This window comes from Xenopus laevis, chromosome 8L (genome assembly GCF_017654675.1).
Source record: "Xenopus laevis strain J_2021 chromosome 8L, Xenopus_laevis_v10.1, whole genome shotgun sequence".
NCBI classification, from domain to species: Eukaryota; Metazoa; Chordata; class Amphibia; order Anura; family Pipidae; genus Xenopus; species Xenopus laevis.
Genome location: NC_054385.1, coordinates 67,089,256 through 67,110,686, shown reverse-complemented (window position 1 = coordinate 67,110,686; position 21,431 = coordinate 67,089,256). Strand labels below are relative to the sequence as shown.

General features: G+C 38.4%; 1 protein-coding gene across 4 annotated transcripts; it reads left to right on the top strand.

Annotated features, from left to right (window-relative positions):
* The first annotated feature begins 876 nt into the window (after positions 1-876).
* On the top strand, positions 877-19,306 carry LOC108698584 (phostensin). Of its 4 annotated transcripts, none has more exons than XM_041572909.1 (6): positions 877-1,024; positions 1,266-1,472; positions 2,126-2,182; positions 2,837-4,178; positions 15,796-15,988; positions 16,294-19,306. In XM_041572909.1, the coding sequence occupies exons 4-6, from the start codon at positions 2,919-2,921 to the stop codon at positions 16,311-16,313; spliced, it is 1,473 nt and encodes a 490-aa protein (XP_041428843.1). In that variant the 5' UTR covers positions 877-1,024; positions 1,266-1,472; positions 2,126-2,182; positions 2,837-2,918; the 3' UTR covers positions 16,314-19,306. The 4 variants fall into 4 exon arrangements, with proteins under 4 accessions (XP_041428843.1, XP_018085673.1, XP_018085672.1 ...); XM_018230184.2 differs by lacking the exon at positions 877-1,024 and having other exon boundaries at positions 1,119-1,472; positions 2,837-3,137; positions 3,222-4,178; XM_018230181.2 differs by lacking the exons at positions 877-1,024; positions 1,266-1,472 and adding an exon at positions 1,520-1,634.
* Positions 19,307-21,431: the final 2,125 nt, after the last annotated feature.

Here is a 21,431-nt window from a genome sequence, read left to right as displayed (position 1 = left end):
ATGATTTTGCACTAAAATACACTCCATTAGTGTTTGCACAAAAGACATTGCCTTTTAGTGCAGCCATAGGAGCATGCTGAGGCAAGAGGTTCAGCTATTTCTCAGCCTGTATTTATTCACGGGCCAAGAAACCACTAAGTGTGTCTGTAGCCTATGGTTCAGTTACTTAGGAAACATAACTTACTTAGAAACAGAACATAAAGCACTTTGCACTAAGTTTTACATATGCATTCTATACTGGTGTATCAATATATATGAATAGAATACACCATAATTAGTCATTAAGTAGCTCTTATTTCATGCACAATTAGATTTATCAGCATTTTATATAACTTAAACTTCCAGAAAGGCTAAAACTTCTAATGATGTAGGTAGGACAATGAACCCCCACAAGTGGCTCTTGAGCAATTCGCTTCTTACAAACCCCTTAAATGTTGTTCACAGTGGCCTCAAAGCAGGTGCTTCTTTTTCAATTCCTGGCTTGGATGCAAGTTTTGTTTGCATAGAAATCAGATGTACTGCCAAACACAGGCTACTGTACGGTACTGGCCAAATGGCCAATCACAGCTTATGTTTGGCATTTAGCTATTGCTCTCCAACTCTTTTTTTATTTAAATATGGCTGGTGTGTAAATACAGTTTGGGGACCCCTGATGTAGGATATATTTATGTTAAAATGTAAATAATCTAACATAAGCTGTTGCTTAGTATTTTTCCATTAGTCCCACCCTATCCCCCGCTGCTGTGTGTTATTTACACTGTAAAAGCATGTTATTGTACATCACAGCAGGGAAGAGCCGTTAGCACTTTGAAAGTTCCCCTTCTTTCAGCTAATTATAATGTTTGTTGTTCCTGTATTGTATCTATTTTGTAACTTGAGTGAGGGAAGTACAGAATTTCTGTGTCTTTTGTCGTATATATTTTAGAACAGTCTTGGATTTTTTTCTAATAGGGAGTTCAACTGCATTTTCTCAAGGCAGGCGAAGCCCATCTGCCTTACCGATGTCATTAAAGTACAGTTCTATGTAAGGGTTAACTTGTCTGTAGTATCTCCCCCACCATCCTTCCTCTCTCCACCCTCCCCCTTTACTCTTAGCATTATGCATAGCTGGAACCTCACCCTCCACCCCCCTCTCTCCTTCTGTCTGATTCAATCCCTTCTTCCTACACACCCTTCTTTTTCACTCTCTGGGAATTCCTCTCCAATGCAAGGGTTGCCCATGCTATAAGTCACTAGTCTTTATGTTCATCTGTGTTTGCTTTAAGAGTCTGGAGGAATTGAAGCTCACTTAAAGAGGACGTATGACGCTTTGGGACTTTCCACAGAGAAACACTGAACATTGAAATCTTTTTGGGTTTAACTTTAACAAAGGAAACTGCTCCAGACATCAGTTCACTTCTCCTAACATCACGACATCCAGCTGAGATATAGGATGTTTTAAAGAGGATTGTGTCTGCTTACTCACAATATAGGTATGTAATATGTCTCTCTGTATCCTGTGTGCTTCTGCATGTCATTTCATATGTGCATACAAGTACAATGAGATCACTAGCGCAGTCTCACTTCGAATCTGCCACCAACTTGCCCTCTGTTCTGTTTCTGTGGCGCCGCTATAACGTGTGATTCCCATTTCTGTAAGTATTTTGTTAATAAGAGAAGAAAAATATTCAAATTTACCTTCCTATGTATACTGGAATTTTGTAGGTAATCACCAATCTTTACAGGATGGGTTATGCAGTATATTTTCAGAATGTTGTGTTATTTGAGCTATAACAATGTCCACACACATACTTCTCACTGTATAAAGCTATTTTACTTGTGCATAGAAAGTGCTGCTGTGTATGCAGCTGCCAATTTTTGCCTTTGTCTTTTCCTTCCCTGAATGTCCTAAAAATATTAGCATTTATATATTTCCTCTGTTTTCTATAGAACTGTCCGTGCATTTCACTCCTTCCTGTTTCATTCAGGCATCGATTTATTTGTATCCATTTCTCCTGTTTTGCCCTTTCTCCCATTTAAAATGTATGCTTTATATTTCTTTGTCTGGTTTGGCAGTATGCCTATCTGTCAGTCTAGACAATTCCATCCTCCTCATTTTAATTTGGTTGCTCCAATTGTTTCACAGATCTATACTGGAAGAGGTTCACAAAGGTCCAACATGGAGAGCAGACAGTTATAATCTGTAAGATATTGTTTGTACCACAAGTATTACAGATGCTGATACTAAGCATTGCTAAATTGTTATTCATATGTTTAATTCTTGTACTGAAAATACTTGCAGAGTCACTGTTACTATTTTATATAAAATACTACAGAATTGTTTTCTCCATACATTTAATTAAGCCCTTTAACCCTGTATTTTAGTCTTTTTTTCTACCCCCACACTTTTCTCTTTTTCCTCTACATAGCCTGTTCCTCTTTCTCTTCTTCTCTGATAAACTCTTTACATGCTTTTCTGTCTTTATATGTAATTTGACTTTATAAGATTAAATTTCTTTTTTAACTGTATGATATTGGCGTTTTTTGTTACTTATTTTCCAGCAATCACCATGTTGCGTTTTGTTCCCAAATTCCTTCCATCCTTCTTAAGTCTTGTTTTACAGATTGGCGTCCAAATTTCATCTCTGTTCCATTTCTCTTTGTGTCTGTTTTTTTTAGGTTTAACACCAACACTGTCATACAGTATATTTTAATGTTTTTTTTTCTTTTCACTCTACACAAATGTCTTCCATCTTTTTTTTTGCCTTATTAATTCAAAATAATTTTGTGCCCTGAAGACAACTATCCCAGAAGTTATTTTTTATTTTCTCTCTCTCTCTCTCTCTCTCTGACCTAGGTCCAAACATGCCTCCTGAACAAAGCCAGAGTAAATAAAAGTATCCTAACATAGGACCAACACCAAGTCTTGAATCCATCAAATGATGGAGGTCCCTGACTGGAAGGTCCACCTTTTGGAGAGGAGACGAAAAGATGAAGAAGACTTAAAGAAAAGGGAAAGAGAAGAGGAGGAACGTCTTGCTAAAATGCCAGCATGGAAAAGAGAAATTATACTGAGGCGAAAGGCCAAGGCTGAAGCATCTGTATTAGAGATAAAAGCTGAGGTGGATGAAGGAGAGCAGGAAGAGAGTACAAAAATGGTGAGTGAGGTTCAAGAAGAAAAAGAGGTGCGTGTATTAAGTGAAAAAATTGGACCAGTTCAGCAGAATCCATTTATTCAACAGGAGAAGCAGAGAAGGATGCCTGAGTATTCGTGTTTGAGGAAACCGCTTCCTGAGTCTCCCATTTCTGTCACGGTTCGGACAGATGATACGGTCAGAGGTTTGAATGCCACACACGTAGAAGAGGAACAGAAAGCCCACAAAGAAGACATATATCCATTGCCTGATGAAGGAACAGGGATTGTTAGCAGAATTTTAAGCCGATTTGGACGTTCATTTTCAGAAGGGGAAAATGGTGGGTCAAGTGTGCCACTGGTAAATGGGGAGTTGGAAATGACGTCTAAGACATTTTGTTCAGATGTTGTTAAATCTGATAGTCAAGCTTCTGCAATGCTTGCTCAACACCCTCCTTCTCCTTCCTGCCCCAGGGCTGCCACGGGAAACCAAACTTCAACTCAGGAAACTTCTATCTCCTCCCTCACTCCCCCATACACATCCACTTCCTGCACTGACTCTGAAACAGCCGTGCTCTCACCCTGCATGGCCTCCATGGCCAAAAGTGGACTCTGTGCAAAGCTTAGTATGAATGAAGAAGCCAAGCCTTTTCCTTTTCAATTACGTCCATCTTCACCAGCTTCTTCTCGACAGATAAAACAGACTATTCAGTCTTTAGTAGATCCTAACAGGTCTGAAGTCCCCAAACATGGCACAGGGCAAGTCAAAGAGGATGGAGAAGGGGGGCCAGCCCACAATAGAGTTATCTGCAATCCATTTGGCAACAAACAAGGGACAGTTGAAAATCAAGCTATGCAAAGGAGGAAAGGCAATACAATTACAGTTAACCCACGTAAAATGGCTGGTTGTGAAAATGGTTTTGTTGCCACAGAGACTAAGACTCCAGTTCCTAAAACAGATTCTGGTAAAAAGCGGTATCCAACAGTTGAAGAGATAAAAGTGATCGGGGGCTACCAGGCTGTAGGCAGGTCCTGCTTGGCCAAGCACTCCATTGACAAGAAAAAGGTAAGAATGCTGTTTTACTATAGGTCATTAGTTTAAATGTTTTTAATGTTCTTACATTTTTAGATTTCTGTGCAATACATAATTTTATTGTATCCTCGCAGACACTTCTTTGTGACAGTTTTTTCAGACTGCTCTATACTGGGTATTGTGAACATTATCATACAATTCCATACATTTTTAAGTCATTGTGTCCCATCAGCAGGTTGCCTGCATCTCTTTCATCATTCTTATGCCATCTTGGCTAATCTTGGCTAAATAAGCAAATTTACTGTATACAGTGAAACCTCAATTTTACATCCCCTTATTTAAAATTTTCCCTTATTTTACACCTTTTTTGTGGTTCCAACTCCTATATAATTTCCTTTATTGTACATTTCACACATTTTACACCATTCTTTTCTGGTCCCCGGAAAAATGGGGGTCCTCATGTATTGACCATTTATACGATATCAAGTAGGGTTTAAACCATCCTGTATGTAAATATATGGCATAATTTCACAATGGCACATTGTTGCATTGTGAAGTAATTCTGGGTGAGGGGTTGCATTACACTGTGGATCTAAGGGGGTGAGGTGGGGAAAAGGTTCCAGCAAGCACACAGACATACACATCGTTCCCTTTCAGTCTGTGGAATTGGTAATGTCTGTTTAAAAAAGTCTTTCTGCAAGTTTAGATTATGTAGATAGTTTATGCACCTTGTTTACATAAGACCAACTGAATGAGTTCATAATGGGGAAAATTTTACTTTTAACTTCAGAAAGGGATGCAGGGTGTAGAAGGTAAGTTGTCATGAATTGCTTTATGCACACCCATATGATAAAAGCCTTTCCCAATTATAAAGCTGGGTATACATGTTAAGACTTGGACATTTGGTGGGGTTTAGCCCCTGGGCCAACAATGAGATCATAATGGGCAACTATGCAGGCCAATTATGAGAGGACCACATCAACGAGTCAATGGGGTCCCTGACCAATGGAAGTTTTAAGCCTTTTAAGATATATGGCCAATTCTTAGCTAGATATCTATCTGAGAGGCCATCTGGGAGGGCCCATATATGGGAATATTAGCTGCTAACTTGATCTGAAGGGGCTGAATCGATCGGTAGGCCCATTGGGAGAGGACCTCATCAACGAGCCAATGGGGTCCCTGACCAATGAAATTTTTAAGCCTGCCTGATAGATATATGGCCAATTTTTAGCTAGATATCTATCTAAGAGGCCATCTGAGAGGGTCCACACATGGGAAGGTTAGCTGCCAACTCCATCTGAAGGGGCTGAATTTGTATACTTGCTTGTCATACACAACGCCCAAGCCTGGGAGCACCTGACAGTAAAAACACGCATTTCATTTAAAGGAATTTGACCACTATGGTTCTTCCTGTGACTGTGAGATGAGTAGTGGTTAAATAGCCAAGTGTGCCATAGCTCTGGCTGATTCTTCAGATATCTACAAGTGGATGGCAAACTAGCACTGATCTGACCAATCTGTGAACAGGCCGATATATTGGATGACAATCTAAAACTGCAGGAACATTTGCTTTCAAGATGGCTTGTGGTAGCAATGGGCATCGGCCAACCTGCATTTTTGTTTGAATAAACTGCATTGCAATCACAGTTGTCAGATTGCTCATTTATGGTGTTCAATACTATTACCAATAGTCACACAGTTCAATGGAGGGTAGTTTCTGTTGTTTTGGCCCTATGTTTTGAACAAAAAGCCCACTTTGTATTGCTGTTAGTTTTGCATTGGTCAAAAGCATGTACATTCTCCAGCTGCAGGTTTCTGTCGATCAACCTATAAATAGCTGAGAGACAGTACTTACATGGACATTAGGAGTTTTAACAACAGAAATGTTAGAGATCAAAAACCTTATCACTTATGCATCATAGTCGCTTCAGCTACTTAAAAGTTGTAGTAAAAAATGTGACACAAATAATAAATATACTTGTTTATTGCCGTCTTTTATAATATCATCTGGTACATTAGATAATGACAGGCAACCCATGACTCTCCATTTCTGGTGAACTATAATGTCCAGCAACCTTATGCAAATGCTGAGGACATTTTTTTTAAATATTACTTTAATTCAAGTAGTCTTGAATGTATTATTTAGGGTTTGGGAAACCTGAATTAACTAAAATATTTTTGTGTGCAAGCATAGAAAGGAAAATGATATCTGAACTATGAAACTTTTTTTTAAAACAATGACCCCATAACTATAATACTCCATCTGAGAAGAAATGTTGTTTATGACCCTGCCATGGAAATAACCTGGTATTATTGCACTAAAGTATATTCATCACAGTCAAGTTCTCAACAGGGGCAGCTAAAGTTTCTTGACTCACTAGTGAGACATACAGGAAGTAAGGTACTTCTCTACATTTCTTTATATGGACAAGTGCACAACAGACACTGAAACCACATTATGAGAAAACACTTCTTTTTCTGCAAACAATGTGCACTATCAAGCAGAATAACACAGTGTTGTTAAAAACAGGAAGGGGATTTTTATATTAGCATACTCAACACATTTTATTTTTTTCAAGTTACATAACCATGGCATAACAATGGCAGCCTTAAATAATTGCAACCTTATCTCAAACTGTTTTACTTTTAAGAGTATTGGCACTCAGGGTATATTGTTGAGCACAATGGCTGGCACTCTTCATTGGTTGTTTCCCAGTGACATCAAAGAAAAGCAGTGTCAGTATCTCTATACCCACCATTAAGACCAGTGGTGCATAAGGCACTTTTCAGCATCTTATTGCAGCTGGTTAAAAACCATGAGCCTTCCATCACATGGAAATATGCTGGCCATAATGTGTGGTTGGCCTAAAACCCTAAACATGCCACTGAATAAATGCAGATGTACAGTGACTTGTAGCACTTCCTTAATGTCAGTAAGAAGCAACTAATGACAATTAGAGGGCATTTTTGTGTGATATGATACAAGGGCATATTAGGCAGTGGCACAGGTGGTGGTTTACTTTGAATGCCAAGCAAATTGGAGCCAATTTGCAGTGATTAAAGTTCCTATTGACCCTTTATGTACAGGGCTTTTACCTTCTCTCTCTTGTCGAAAATTTGATTTACTAACGGGCGCAGGTGTAACTTCGCTACCGAAAGAGACTGTCGCTGCGCTCATTTGCACTCAGTTGCCAGGTGAAGTTGCGCTCTGGCGAAAGGACGTAACTGCACAAATTCACTAAGATGTGGATTTTACTGAACGTTACCTCTTGCGCCACATTTGCCTTCGCCACCTCAGACCAGGTGTAGAGTAAATAGAGTAAATAGGACTTCCTCAAACTTTAGTTGAACATTTTTCTAAGTCCCAAAAAACGCTGGCGTCTTTCTCTTTTTTCAGGTTGATAGGCTGCACAAGAGCGTAAATTTTTTTTGGGGTAACCGGCTTCCCCCCTACATTTCCTAACATATGGCACATAAACTATACACTGGGCTCATGTTTAGGGCATTATAACAACTCTATTTTCTTTTATTAAGCTTCCCTGGGCTTGTGTAGTGTAATGTATTTGCTGCAACATATACGTCCATTCAACTTTAACTTCACACTGTATGCAAATTAGCCAACGATAGCGCAACTTTGCTCTTCTTGCCGAATAAACACTACCGCAACTTCGCCATCATTCGGTGCCCTGGAAGCAACTTCGCATGTTAGTGAATTAACGCTGTCTGAGCGAATTTTCGCCTCTTGAAGTGTTGCACTGCCTGCGAAGCTGTCGCTGACAAATTTTCACTGCTTAGTAAATTTGCCCCTTGGTGTCTACAATAGGAGCCTTTCAAAACATGTATAAAATACATAATTGTATGGAGAAAAGAAGCTAGAATATGGTGTGTCACTGAGATATATGGGGAAAGTCTGATGGTGATATACTGTATGGGGCTGCTATACTTTGTGACTCATGTACAGGTTCTTTTACAACAGAAAAGGCTATTGAGGGTCTTACATGCCTGTTATTCTATTATACATTTGGCCTACACTACAAATATTAAAGCCAGATGAAATGTGAGATGAATGCATCAGGAATTTGAAATTCTTAAAAATATGCTTCTAAGTAATTAATAACTAAAAAGTTTCTACCTGACTAAAACAAAAGTAACAAGGGGAAAAAAATGCATTATGCCATTTTCTTTAAGCACAATATATGCTTTTTTTCATATATGCTCTACCATGTAGTGAAAACAATGGGACGCCTGCTATCTGCTTTTTTTTATTGTTGCCCACTTTGAGCTCAGTGAATTGTGCACTAATAGTTTTTTTACTTTAAATTTTAACTTTTCTAGGCATCTTCTTTATTCATACAAAACAAAGAAAGTCCCAGGCAAAGTTATTGCTTTGTAAACCAAGCAAGCATTGCACCATTTTCATTGATTAGTTGGCCACTGGCACTTTTCATTCGAAGCTGTGAATGTGGTTACATTATTGGAGCAATCATACCAATGTGCAAATTGTCATATAAATGAAACTAGGCATACAGGCAAATTCTTATTATTTGACCAGGTCATCAAACATATTCAGCTTAGTTGGTGGACCAGATCAAGAAGTTCTGATGGTTCAGCCCTCTCTGTTCAGCCCGCTTTAACTAGCTCCGTGTGCCAGACCTTCTTTTTTTCCTTCAGCCCTCTCTGGTCACAACTGGCTCTCACTGGTGGCCAGTGCAGGCCCCTTAGCTTTGAACTAAAAATGCAATGGATGATGCCATCTTCAGCTGTTATGATTTCCCCTTAATTTGGTCTGCAGAAACAATTATGTTATCTAAAAAAGATAAAGCCACTGAAAATCCCTTGTTATCCGTTACCAGTTAAATATAATCTCTGAAATGTACACTGGATGAGTTGACCCAAACAGGATTATAGCATTAGTTTTGTCAGTGTTCATGGATTATTACATTTTTCAGCAATATTTTGTATAATCTGCCATCTGTACCACACCTAGCGAACTTGCACTTACACTACTGTTCACAAAAGAAGTAGGTACACAATGCATGTTTTAGGGAGATATTCATGGATTATTTTGCCTTATCTCTCACTAGTTAAACTACAGACAATTTGTTTAAAGTGCACTGCAGATTATTATGCAAGTGCAAAACCTCAGGTCCCTGTTGAATCTATACAGTCCAGAAACCGTGAGGGTTAAAAATTGCAGAAACCAAAATTCATGACCGTGCAACTTCATTGCTTTGCTTAATCAGATTTCTTCCCACAGAGAAAATACCTCAAGGCAAATATACTTCTCTATAACATGGAGCAGCAAGTTTTTGTTTATTATTATAATATTCTTTATTTCTTTTTTCTTTTATTATTTTTTTAAACTCTTGCACTAAAGGTGGCCATACATGTAGACTTCACTGCAGAGGGAGTTTTGGTAGGGACATTTGCCACAATGATTGGTGGAATCCTATGATGGTGCCATGTTGAACATCCCATTCTAATGCCAATGCTTAAAGGGATCCTGTCATTGGAAAACATGTTTTTTCCAAAACGCATCAGTTAATAGTGCTATTCCAGCAGACTTCTGCACTGAAATCCATTTCTCAAAAGAGCAGATTTTTTATATTCAATTTTGAAATCTGACATGGGGCTAGACATTTTGTCAATTTCCCAGCTGCCCCTGGTCATGTGACTTGTGCCTGCACTTAAGGAGAGAACTGCTTTCTGGCAGGCTGCTGTTTTTCCTTCTCAATGTAACTGAATGTGTCTCAGTGGGACATGGGTTTTTACTATTGAGTGTTGTTAGATCTGTGGGAGCTGTTATCTGGTTACCTTCCCATTGTTCTTTTGTTTGGCTGCTGGGGGGGGGGTTAAGGGAGGGGGTGATATTACTCCAACTTGCAGTACAGCAGTAAAGAGTGGTTGAAGTTTATCAGAGCACAAGTCACATGACTTGGGGCAGCTGGGAAATTGACAATATGTCTAGCCCCATGTCAGATTTCAAAATAGAATATGAAAAAATCTGTTTGCTCTTTTGAGAAATGGATTTCAGTGCAGAATTCTGCTGGATCAGCACTATTAACTGATTCATTTTGAAAAAATGTTTTTTTCCCATGACAGTATCCCTTTAATTCTAGAGATTTCAGGGCTTTGTGCTTAATTATACAACAGTGTACCAGTGTAATGGGCATGACTTAAATAGCTAATTCCACTAATCAGATGGGATGTAATGTATATAGTAATAAAGGATTTTTTCTTTTTGCTGGCAAATGTCCCTATTAAAACTAAGAGCAACAACAGTTCTGTTGCAACATGGTAGGACACACAGACCCAAATAAAGGGATCCTTGAGTGCTAAATCACAATACTCACTAATTTCTTTGGAAGCAATGGTAGGGCAAGAACATTAGTTGAGAACTAAAAAAAGATCTGTTTCAGTTGGAAAAACAGCTGCTCGTAAGCCAAACATCACCATGGGAAATGCCATAAAGGTCACTGTAATTGGAACGCATTTCACAGAGTGATGAATCCCACTTTACCATCTGGCAGTCTGATGTACCAGTCTAAGTTTGGCAGATGCCAGGAGCATGTTACCTGCCTAATATGGTGGAAGAATTATACTCAGGACTGTTTTTCATGGTTTGGGCTAACAACCCTAGTTTTAATTAGACCATTTTTGTTCTTCTGTTACTGTTTGGGTAGGCTCCGTACTGTTTTAGCACAATAATGCCCCATGCACAGAACCAAAAAACCTGCACATTGCCCTGACATCAGGCCTGACATCACCCATGACATCACCCATGAGATAAATTGGAATGGTGATGGGGAGCTTGGACTGTTCACTCAATATCTGTTCCCGCCATCTCAAATGCAGGATCAAGATTGTTGCCATATAGTGTATCTATAGAAAGATACAAGTTTATTTCTCCAGCCAGTGATGTAACTACCATACTGTAGACCCCAAGAGGAGGACAGGGTGCCTGTACCATTGCTGGGTCTGCTATATGGCTCCCTATCCCCAGCTGCTGCTTTAAATCCCCCACATGATGCATAGTAGCAGGACTGGAGGAGACAAAATGCCAGTGTTTGAGGGTGCCAGCAGCAGCCCCCTTAAGATTTTTGGGGGAGAGGGTTGGCTCTCAATAAATGCCACTGTGTCCAATGATAGCCAATAAGATATCCTTGGCAGCAGCTATTTTGTATTTGTAGGATGTTTTCATCCTTGATTTGTACTGAAAGCTGTAAATGACACTTGATCCCTGCTTATCATTAAGTACTGAAACGGTTCTATTTTGGATAGCTTATCTGTTATCTGTCATGCAGTGTGGGCCTTGGTACTGCATGGCTGCCATAAATACTGCAAAAATAAGAGCCGTGTAAAGCACTCGAACGAATAGCAAAAAAAAGCTTGATGATGTTTTGTCTTCATTTAGGCATTATGGAAGCAGTGGATAATGGCAGCTGTGTGTGGCAAAAACATGCAGGTTGGAAAAGACAAGAAGTAGAGGGGTCCTAGGGTGTGATGAATGTGTTTGAGATGAAGACAGCAATGAGTGGGGATGTGTATTCAGATTCCAATCCAGGGACAGACCGCTAACAAATGTAGAAAAATAGTTTAGAAAGACAATGTGGTAATTAGAATGTATTATACATGGTGTTAGATTTTGAGCTGTGGTCTTTAACTTTTTTCATGCTGTGTGCAATACCTCATGTTTAAAATACAGATTATAATACAATGACTACATCAGACGAAAATGCCAAAGTTGGCTATGGAGCATAAAAATGTACTTAAAGGCAACACAATATGCGCTTACTACCTGATGAACTACTGCTATCTCTAGTTTCTATCCCATCAACATACCTATTGGGACGGATTGACTTCCTAGTGGCTAGAAGGCACACAATAGATCTTGTCTTCTATGCCAAAAAAACTGTGGTCCTTCATTGGATGGGTCTGTCTCCCTATCTGTCTCTACATGAATCAAACTAAACAACTGGAACTGTTCAAACAGACATATCTAGATAGAGGTTGTCTGACAAATTATTGGTTACATTTTCCACTACACAACAAGCTCCCAAGCTCTCTCTTATATTTCCTCTTCTCTCTATCTTCCTTCCTTGTTTCCTATTCCTACACTTTATTGGTATACTTGTTATAATGAAAAAAAAACCCTAAAAGAAGATATATTTGGGAATATGGTGCATTTAATTTATATAATATCACTTGCTTATAATATATGCTTGCTGATCTGTGAAGAATAACTTTGCAGAAGTTTTAACCTACTTAGTGTAAAAGACTTTCTAATAGTCTGTTAGATCATTGCAATAACCATGTGCTGGCACTCCAAGGGTTAGTGGAGAGGATGGATACAGACAGCTTGTAGTAGAAGAAACAAGGCAACTGGGGTCAGGGAGGGAGGTGAGACAGCTGGCAACGAAACGAAACGTGAAAATCTGTGGTATTGGACACAGGAGACCTGCAGTGGAGACATACATTACTGTGAAATGCTGTGGAAAAGACACAAGAAAAGACAAAAACAGAAGAAGGAACACATATTCAAATGCAAAAGGAAAAGATCAGAGCAGGAGGAAGGGTAATGGTTGGAGAAAGGGTTGTGATTTAAATAGAAAACGAGATAATGAACTCTTTTATTAACCACTGAGCAGGACAAAAAGATACAGTAATGAGATTATGAGAAGTGAAGGAGGGGGCTTTGTGACTGGGCACACGTCTCTGTTCCTCTTTCTGCTGCTTTATTCCCCCCCACCACCAGAAATTCCCCACATAGCGACACCTCCCATCTTCTTTTCCATGCTTCCTTCTTCTCCTCCCTTCTTCTCACTCCTAACCCCCCTTCATTACAGAGATGGCTCAGCTGGCCTGCCTGCGCCCATTCTTTCCAGTGACCCATAATGACAAAATCTTGTTAAGTGGCAATCCAATTAAGATTAGCAGATCTCGGGTATTAACCCCGTGCTGGTTTGCAAATAATTTCTTTACTGTTTTGGACTGAAACACAAAATACAGCTTGTTCTTATATTGCTTAACATGTTGTAACAGCCACAGCCTCAAGCACTAAAACAGATTTGGGCCAGGAATTCCCAGAGCTACATAACAGATGAAAGACCTGTACGTGTATATAGTTTACTGCTCACTATTTGCCTTAGCACCCCTCTTTAAATAAAGCTGCTGGTTATTATAATCATAATCCATAATTAATATAGCACTGTTTCATTTATACAGCAGAGATTATTCCATAACATTTACAGATATTGTTTGGCACTCACATATCCCTCAGTGGAGCATAAGTACTGTTTTATTATTATAAAGAAGAAGGAAATCATTTTTAAAAACTAGTATGATTTGCTTAAAATGGACAGTATGGGAGATGATCTTCCTGTAATTCAGAACTTTCTGGATATCAGGTTTCTGGATATACCTGTTTGGCCAATCTTTCTTACCATTAGCTGTTCTGAAAGTAACGTATTGCAATGCAAACAATGCTGTTTATTGTTATGTATATTACCTTTATGCTCTTTAATATGTGTTTTATGGCCCTTGCTGTTTGGCCTATATACTCCATTCGCAATACTTTTGTCACATGAAGAAAATGTTCCTGACCCAACTTTAGGAATTACTACTGGGCAGTCCAGCTCTCCCAAGTCCTTGTTTTACACAACCTTATAGAACCTCTCCAGTAGGTGGCTATAGCGAATACCTTTACATCTCCTTATGATTCCTCCACATACCTATGGGTACCCAAGGAAACTAGACCTAAAGATATGAGCTCCTGTTTAAGACACTCCATGGTTTTATGGGACAAAATACCTTGCAAACAAAATGTTACCCCTTTGCATACTCCAGCATCTTTGATATTTGGTAACCCAGCTTTCCCACCAGGACTATCTAAAATGCATTTTCAATGGTGAATTCAGAAGAGACTAATTACAGTGAAATCTTTAATAACTTCGAAGGACCCGTGTACCATTGATTATTTAATAGACCACTAACAGCTCCCTGACTCAGAAAGACATTGAGCTTATCAAATATTGCACTTTATACAGAAATGCTGGTCCACTACTAGATCTCATGAGACACTTAGCTCCTTCTATGAAAGATGGTGCTTCAATGGGGTTGTATCTCACTTCTATATCAGTTATTTAACACCCCAGCCCAAATACTAGACATTGGGTATGTTAAAACGTGGGAAACAGCAATAGGATGAAAAAGTCCTGAATATGATTGGTTACGATTATGGGAAAATACACGTAAAAGGGAAGGGACAATGTTCCATATTTGTGGACCTGCCCAGTTGTGATAAAATTTTGGATTAGGATATTTAACTTAATCTTCTCTATTTTACATGTTAATTTGAAAAGGGACCCATATGTGGCCCTCTTGGGAGCAGTTCCACATGATGTAACAAAAAGACAAGACCGGCAACTAAATAACATTTTTTCTAGCAGCTAGACAAGTAATAGCCAAAGTATGGATATCACCATACCTTAAACATGAAAATGTAAAAATAAAATTGGACTGGATTTTCTCTAACAAGAAACTGACGAGTGTACACCTTGATAAATATCATACCTTTCAAGTAACTTGCCAACCCTGGATAGACTATAGATACCACGGTACCCTTCCAAAACACTTGCTTTCGCTGTGAGAGAGGACATAATCAAAGGGATTAATGATATTTATATGCAGACAGGGCTGGCTTCATCCATTTAATTCACCAGGATTAAAGGCTGACAAGAGAAACAGATATAAGCAATGTCAAAATGTTTATTATTTAGAAATATGCTTATTTTTATTTTTAGCGTTTTTCTATTTTTTTTCTTTTTCCCTTTTTCTTTCTTTTTTTCTTTCTTTTTCTTTAATCCTTTCGTTGAGGATTGTTGTTCATATTACCTACTAATGAAAATATAATGAGTGTCAAATAATATGTAAAGACCCTTACCTAGTGTAAGAAATACTGAAAATGGATATGTATTCCTGATCTATCTATGACATTTATTAAAACAGAAGTAAATGTTCCTGGGGTGCCTTGGGTAGGTGCTGTACAACTTCCCCTTTAATAATCGGGAACAACTGATACAATTTAAACATGCAAAAGTCGCTACTTTAGGTTTACCAGGAACTTTTGAGCATCTTTTTATGAGAAGAATTGGAATTGTGTCCAGACACTATTTTGCAGACATGTACAGTCTTCACCTGCAAACCCAGATGGCAATGGTTTCACAACTGTGCATGCTTGTCATGTCTGTGAGGATTCTGTTTTTCCAGTATTAATTCTTAAAGGAGAATAAAAGATTCCCCCTGGTCCCCTCCCCACTTCCTCCCTGTACCACCCTTTACTTTCTTACTTGTGTCTATCTGTTTATTTGCTTTAAAAATGGAAAAATAGTTGTTCGGTGGTGCTGGCAGTTGCAATCTCACACTGCTTTGCATCCTAGATGCCAGTCTAGCAGTCTGTATACCAGATGTAATTTTGCATGCTTCCTCTGTACTTACCTTCACTGATATACAGTATAGAATATGAAAAACTCCAGGTCTGTCAGTATATGGTGATTTTAGATTTCCTTTCCTTTAACTGCTTGCAGATGTTGCTCCACTGGAGACTTAAATTGCAGAAAAGCACTACACTCCATTTTCTCTTTTTTTACAGTTAAATATCTCTTTCCCTGACTCTGAATTGGAGAGCACATTTGAGTATCCCTCAGAGAGCTCCCTCTTAGCTGAATTTGGACCCCCAGATGAGCCAGAGGCCATTACACCCCCTGCTCCTCAAACTGAAGATGATGAAGAAGAGGACAGTGTCTTGTTAGGGGGTATCTTGAGAAGAAAAGCCCTTATAGTGGGTAAGCTGGAGAAAAACATATTGAAAAATTTCTTCTTCCTCCTCTCTTACACACTTCCATTTTTAAAATTGATAATGTTGTTTGCCCCATCCCGACAACCTTCGAGGGATGCTATCATGATTGTTTCTATTAGCCATCCATTGATTGCTTTTTCATGTTTTGAGCGAATTCATGTAATTCTTCATCTGTTGATGGACAGCACACATTTCTCATGGGCTTGAGTGCTACATGATAGCTGTATTATACAAACCATTCACATATATATTCTGCTTTAATTTTTTCCCCTGGTTTTTTTTGCATCCCAGATGAGTCCTGCAAACGCTGAGCGAATTTCAGAAATAATTTTGGGCGGCGCACAAGAGACCTGTGGAATTTCCATTCTTACTATAATGGGCATTGTAATACAACAGAACCTGTCCCAACTTCACCATGGCCGAGTTTACCAATGATTACTGATTACACAGGATTGTAACAACCAAATGCAGCTGGAGGATATTATGTTAAACAACTGACTGAGAAATTCAATTATGCTGATTAGCAAAGGCCTACTGGAAATCACAGTGAAACAAATACTGCTTACCACTGCATTGCTAAAGATAACCAAATGAACTAGGACTGCTTACTAAAGCAATCTTTATCAATGATCCTGTGTTCTGCACCACAGTTTGTTAGCAATGGCAATAGTAGTTCTTACTAAAGCAGTTTATTCACATTTCTGTGTAAAGTAACAGTGATCTGTTCTTTAATTCATAAATTGGCACAGGTAGGGTTAGTTAAACCAATGTCTGGTTCTGCCAATATACAGTATGGCTAGTAACTGGTGTTATGTATCACCTACGTAATTAGCCTTGCATTGGTAATGCTGGCTACATATGGACTAAAGTTCTAAGTATCTGAACAATGATACTGTGGTATGACTAGCTGTTTATTAAAGCAATAAGGCCACACAAATAAATGTGCACAAAACCCCCCCTTTTTTGTATATTAAACATAAATGAGCTGCTTGGTCAGCCGATGCATTTCTGTTCTGACCAATACGTATTCCTCATATTGTCGGGTTTGGTTTTATATTCTACTCAATCAACATTGGGTAGATTACACATTAACATGATTGTTTTAATTTTTAAAAGGAGATCTAAAATGAAAAAAAATATATATTGGTGTAAATGTATTCCGAGCAATCCTTTAAGCAATTTTGCAGTTTTATAATTTTAGTGGTGTCTGAGATATTAGCAGTTTTATATTGATAGACTTTCAGCTCAGCATATCTTTTAGCAGGCCCAGAGTGTAGGGTTGCCACCCAGCCGGTAAAACACCTGCCAAGGCCGGGGCCGGTATTACAAATTTACTGGCAATCAGGGTCCGACAGGGGGGCTACTGTGCGTGCCGTGCGGCACCGCCTTTGGCACGCATGCGCACAAGCGCCCTTCTCGGCGTGCATGTGCACAAGGCGCCCCATCAGTGCACATTGTGCCGGCGCTTTGCGAAAATCCTTTTAAAAAAAAAAAAAAACCAAGGAGAGGGGGTCTTGCCCGGCCAGTCAGACACTGCCGGCAATGTAGTTACCGTCCCCAATTCGCTCAGTACTTACTTTTTTTTTTCATGTTTCTGTCCATCGTGCGTGTTGCCCCGCCTCTTTTGCATCACTGTGTGTGACTCCGCCCCTTTTACAGCACGACATGCTCCTTTTTGTTCCCGCCCCCCACCGGCCGGTAACATTTTTTAGAAAAGCTGGCAACCTTACCAGAGTGTCAGCAACCCTAACTGTGCACTTGCCTAATTCGGTTAATCCTCATCTTGTTGCTGAGCCAAAAGCATGGTATTAATATCTAAAAATGCAAATATCTCAGAAATCACAAAAATAGAAAATATGTGAAAACTTTAAAATGCTCAGAGAAGGACCCTGAGTAAGTTTACCCCAATTCATTTTTGAGGGCTTAGATTTCCTTTTAACGCCCATAACTCATTTATTCTTTTAACACACTTGAACAAGGTAAGACATACCTTACCATTTAATAAAACGTTTTAAAAGTTTTTTTTTTAATTGACAATTGTCTATCACTGAACCTGTTTGTATCAAACTGTTTTGGCATTGTTACAAATGGAACCAGTTACATCTTTATCTTGCATTGCATCTTGTAGAAAAGTTCAGTAAAATATGTTTACACCCACTGATGTACAATGGCAGTTTGCCTTCCAAACACAGTTTATTGTTTTCAAACAATACCTAAAACAATGATTCTTTTTTAATTGCTTTACAGTGTTTATTCCCCTGCACAGAGATAAAGAAAAAACAAACTTATTTGTTTTCTCCTCAAAGAACCAGTTTAATAGACCTTGGTGGGACTAAAGTCACAAAAGTGATCCAATCAGCAAAAATGCCATTGGGAGAACACTGGCTTTCTATTTTTACAGGTTTTCTGTTATTTAAGTTTAACATTTCATTTTATACCTGGGGGTTATTTATTGAAGTCCAAATGCAAAAAACTCAAAAAAAATTATTTTTTTTACAATAAAAATCTCAAAACGCAAATTTTTCAAGATTTATTCTACCTCGAGGATGAAAAAAAATCTATTTCAGGCTTTTTGTGCAAAAATCAGAAATATTCAGACTTTTTAGGGAAAAGGCTGAAAAAAATCTAGCGTTTCTGGAAAAAAATCTGGAAAAATTTTATGATTCGGATTTTCGTTTGATTTTATCAAATTTTTTCCTCGATCCGGGGAAATGGGTTTTTTTTATCATAAATAAGGTCAAATCATGGATTCTAGTTGCTCTGACTTTTTTTAATAAAATGATCAGTAAAATTAGGATTTTGATAAATCCCCCCCCCCCTGGTGTTTCGCAGTTCTGTAAACCAGGTTTCCATCTCCACTGTTACAATTTACTTACATTAGTTTGATACATTGCTCAGCAGCATCAGAAAAAAGTCAGCAACGTGTAACAATTGACTATTGTAAAACTCAGGGATTATGCTCAGTAAAGCTGAAGTAAAGAAATGTATCAACTAACGTATCAAATGTAAACAGTTTAGAGTCAGTGCTCCATCCTCAAATACGAAAGGGTAAAATATAAAATCTTAAATTTAATTAAAATGAGCTAACTCCACCCCCCCCCACACAAAATAATTTTTTTTGGAAGGTAAACTACACCATTAAATCTCTTATAGCCACTTATGTGCAAACACTAGTTTAAACTAGTTTGAATCAAATAAGAGTGTTACCAGCAAGTATTAAGTGCTTTTTTGTGTACTTTGATATTTTTGTATTTTTTTTATATGTATGTTCTGTTTATAAAAAAAAATAAAAGCAAAAAAAATATACCAGTCATGCTTTAAATCTGATATCTATGAGGGTAGATTACTATGTGTTAAAGGGGTTGTTCACCTTTGAGATAACTTTTAGTATGATTGTAGAGAGTGATATTCTGAGACAATTTGCAATTTGTCTTCATTTTTTATTATTTATGGTTTTTGAGTTATTTAGCCTTTTATTCAGCAGCTCTCCAGTTTGCAATTCTGCAATCTGGTAACTAGGGTCCAGATTACCCTAGCAACCATGCATTGATTTTAATAAGAGACTGGAATATGAATAGGAGAAGCCTGAATTGAAGCATCAGTAATAAAAAGTAACAAGAACAATATATTTGTAGCCTTACAGAGCATTTGTTTTTTTTTAGAAAGGAGTCAGCGACTCCCATTTGAAAGCTCCAAAGAGTCAGAAGAAAAAAGGCAAATAACTATAAATCTATAAAAATAAATACTGAAAACCAATTGAAAAGTTGCTTAGAATTAGGGATGTACCAAATCCAGGATTTGGTTCAGGATTCAGGCTTTTTCAGCAGAATTCGGCCGAATCCTTCTGCCTGGCCGAACCGAATCCTAATCCTAATTTGCATATGCAATTGTGGGACGGGGAGGGAAATCGCATGACTTTTTATCAAAAAACAAGTAAGTAAAACATTTTTCCCCTTCCCACCCCTAATTTGTATATGCAAATTAGGATACGGTTCGGTATTCGGCCAAATCTTTTGCGAAGGATTCGGGGGTTCGGCCGAATCCAAAATAGTGGATTCAGTGCATCCCTACTTAGAATTGGCCGTTCTATAACATAATAAAAGTTACCTTAAAGGTGAACCACCCCTTAGAATGAGGGGAGAACGTTTTTCCCCTGAAAATAAAATATACGCTGATTTAATTGCATAATGAAACACACTGTAATTAATTCTCAGCAACTTGTCACCACTAATTCAAAGTGATCTAAGGGTAGGGGCACACTGGTCGATCCAGGGAGATTTAGTCGCCTGGCGACTAATCGCCTCGTCTTTTCGGCGACCAATCTCGCCAAACACCTTCCCTGTGTCTTGCGCCAGCTATAATGAAAAGTCGCCTGCAACTTCGGGCAACTCCGGAATACAAATCGCCGCGTGTGCCATGCCGCAAGCGACTTTTCATTATAGCCGGCGCAAGACAAAGGGAAGGCATTCGGGGAGATTTGTCGCCGCAACGACGAGTCGATTAGTCGCCAGGCGACTAAATCTCCCGAATCGCCCAGTGTGCCCCTACCCTTAAAGTTATTTGTAGAAAGAGATGTATGTCTGTATTTTGCAATTCTTTCACTGCTTGTAGCAGAAATCAACTGTTCTCTAGCTGAGACTCCAATTCCTTGAATGCATCTGTTATTCTCCTTCTCATGTTTGTTATCACAGAGCAGGCAAGGCACTGAGGGAATTGGGTATTGGTTAGGGGACAGCTGACTACTCATCAACAGTATGAGAAGCCCGAACAAGCTGTGGAGAGAATCGTAAGGGACCTATACATACTGCTTTCAATAGCAGTAAGATTTGTACTCCATTTCAAAACCATTGAAAATGTTAAACGTATACAGAATACTTGCTTAGAATTATATTGCAAAACAATAACGTTGGGTGAACATCCCCTAAGAAAATCTGATGCAGGCAATGGGTTATGCCCTTTTATGTTAATGGAAAATAAACCCTAATTATAAATAATATTTCCTCTTTACAGAAGAGGCTCTGGAAAAACAGGTATATTTAATGTACCTACCAACAAAGTTGTCTACAGAGAACAGTTAGCCTTTTAAAAAGTGCTGTTTTCTGCAGGAAGCTCACTGGACAAGAGAAAAAACCTCAACAAATAAACAATTGCTTTAGTAATGCACTGCATTTTGCACTTATTTTAATATATGTTTTGTTTTGTTCAGTAAGTGAGGATGAGTAGCAGAAAGATGTAAAAGACTTAACACTTGTGAATCTAAACGTGCTGTAAAATCCAATATAAGAGAGCATGGGAAGACATGCTTAACAAATCTACTGTAATGCTACACAGATAGAAACAGTTTTAAAGTAGAAATATTCTTCATGATTAATGTATAAAAACTTGCTCACCTAGGTATAGATTCTTAGTACTATTTGCATATTAACACA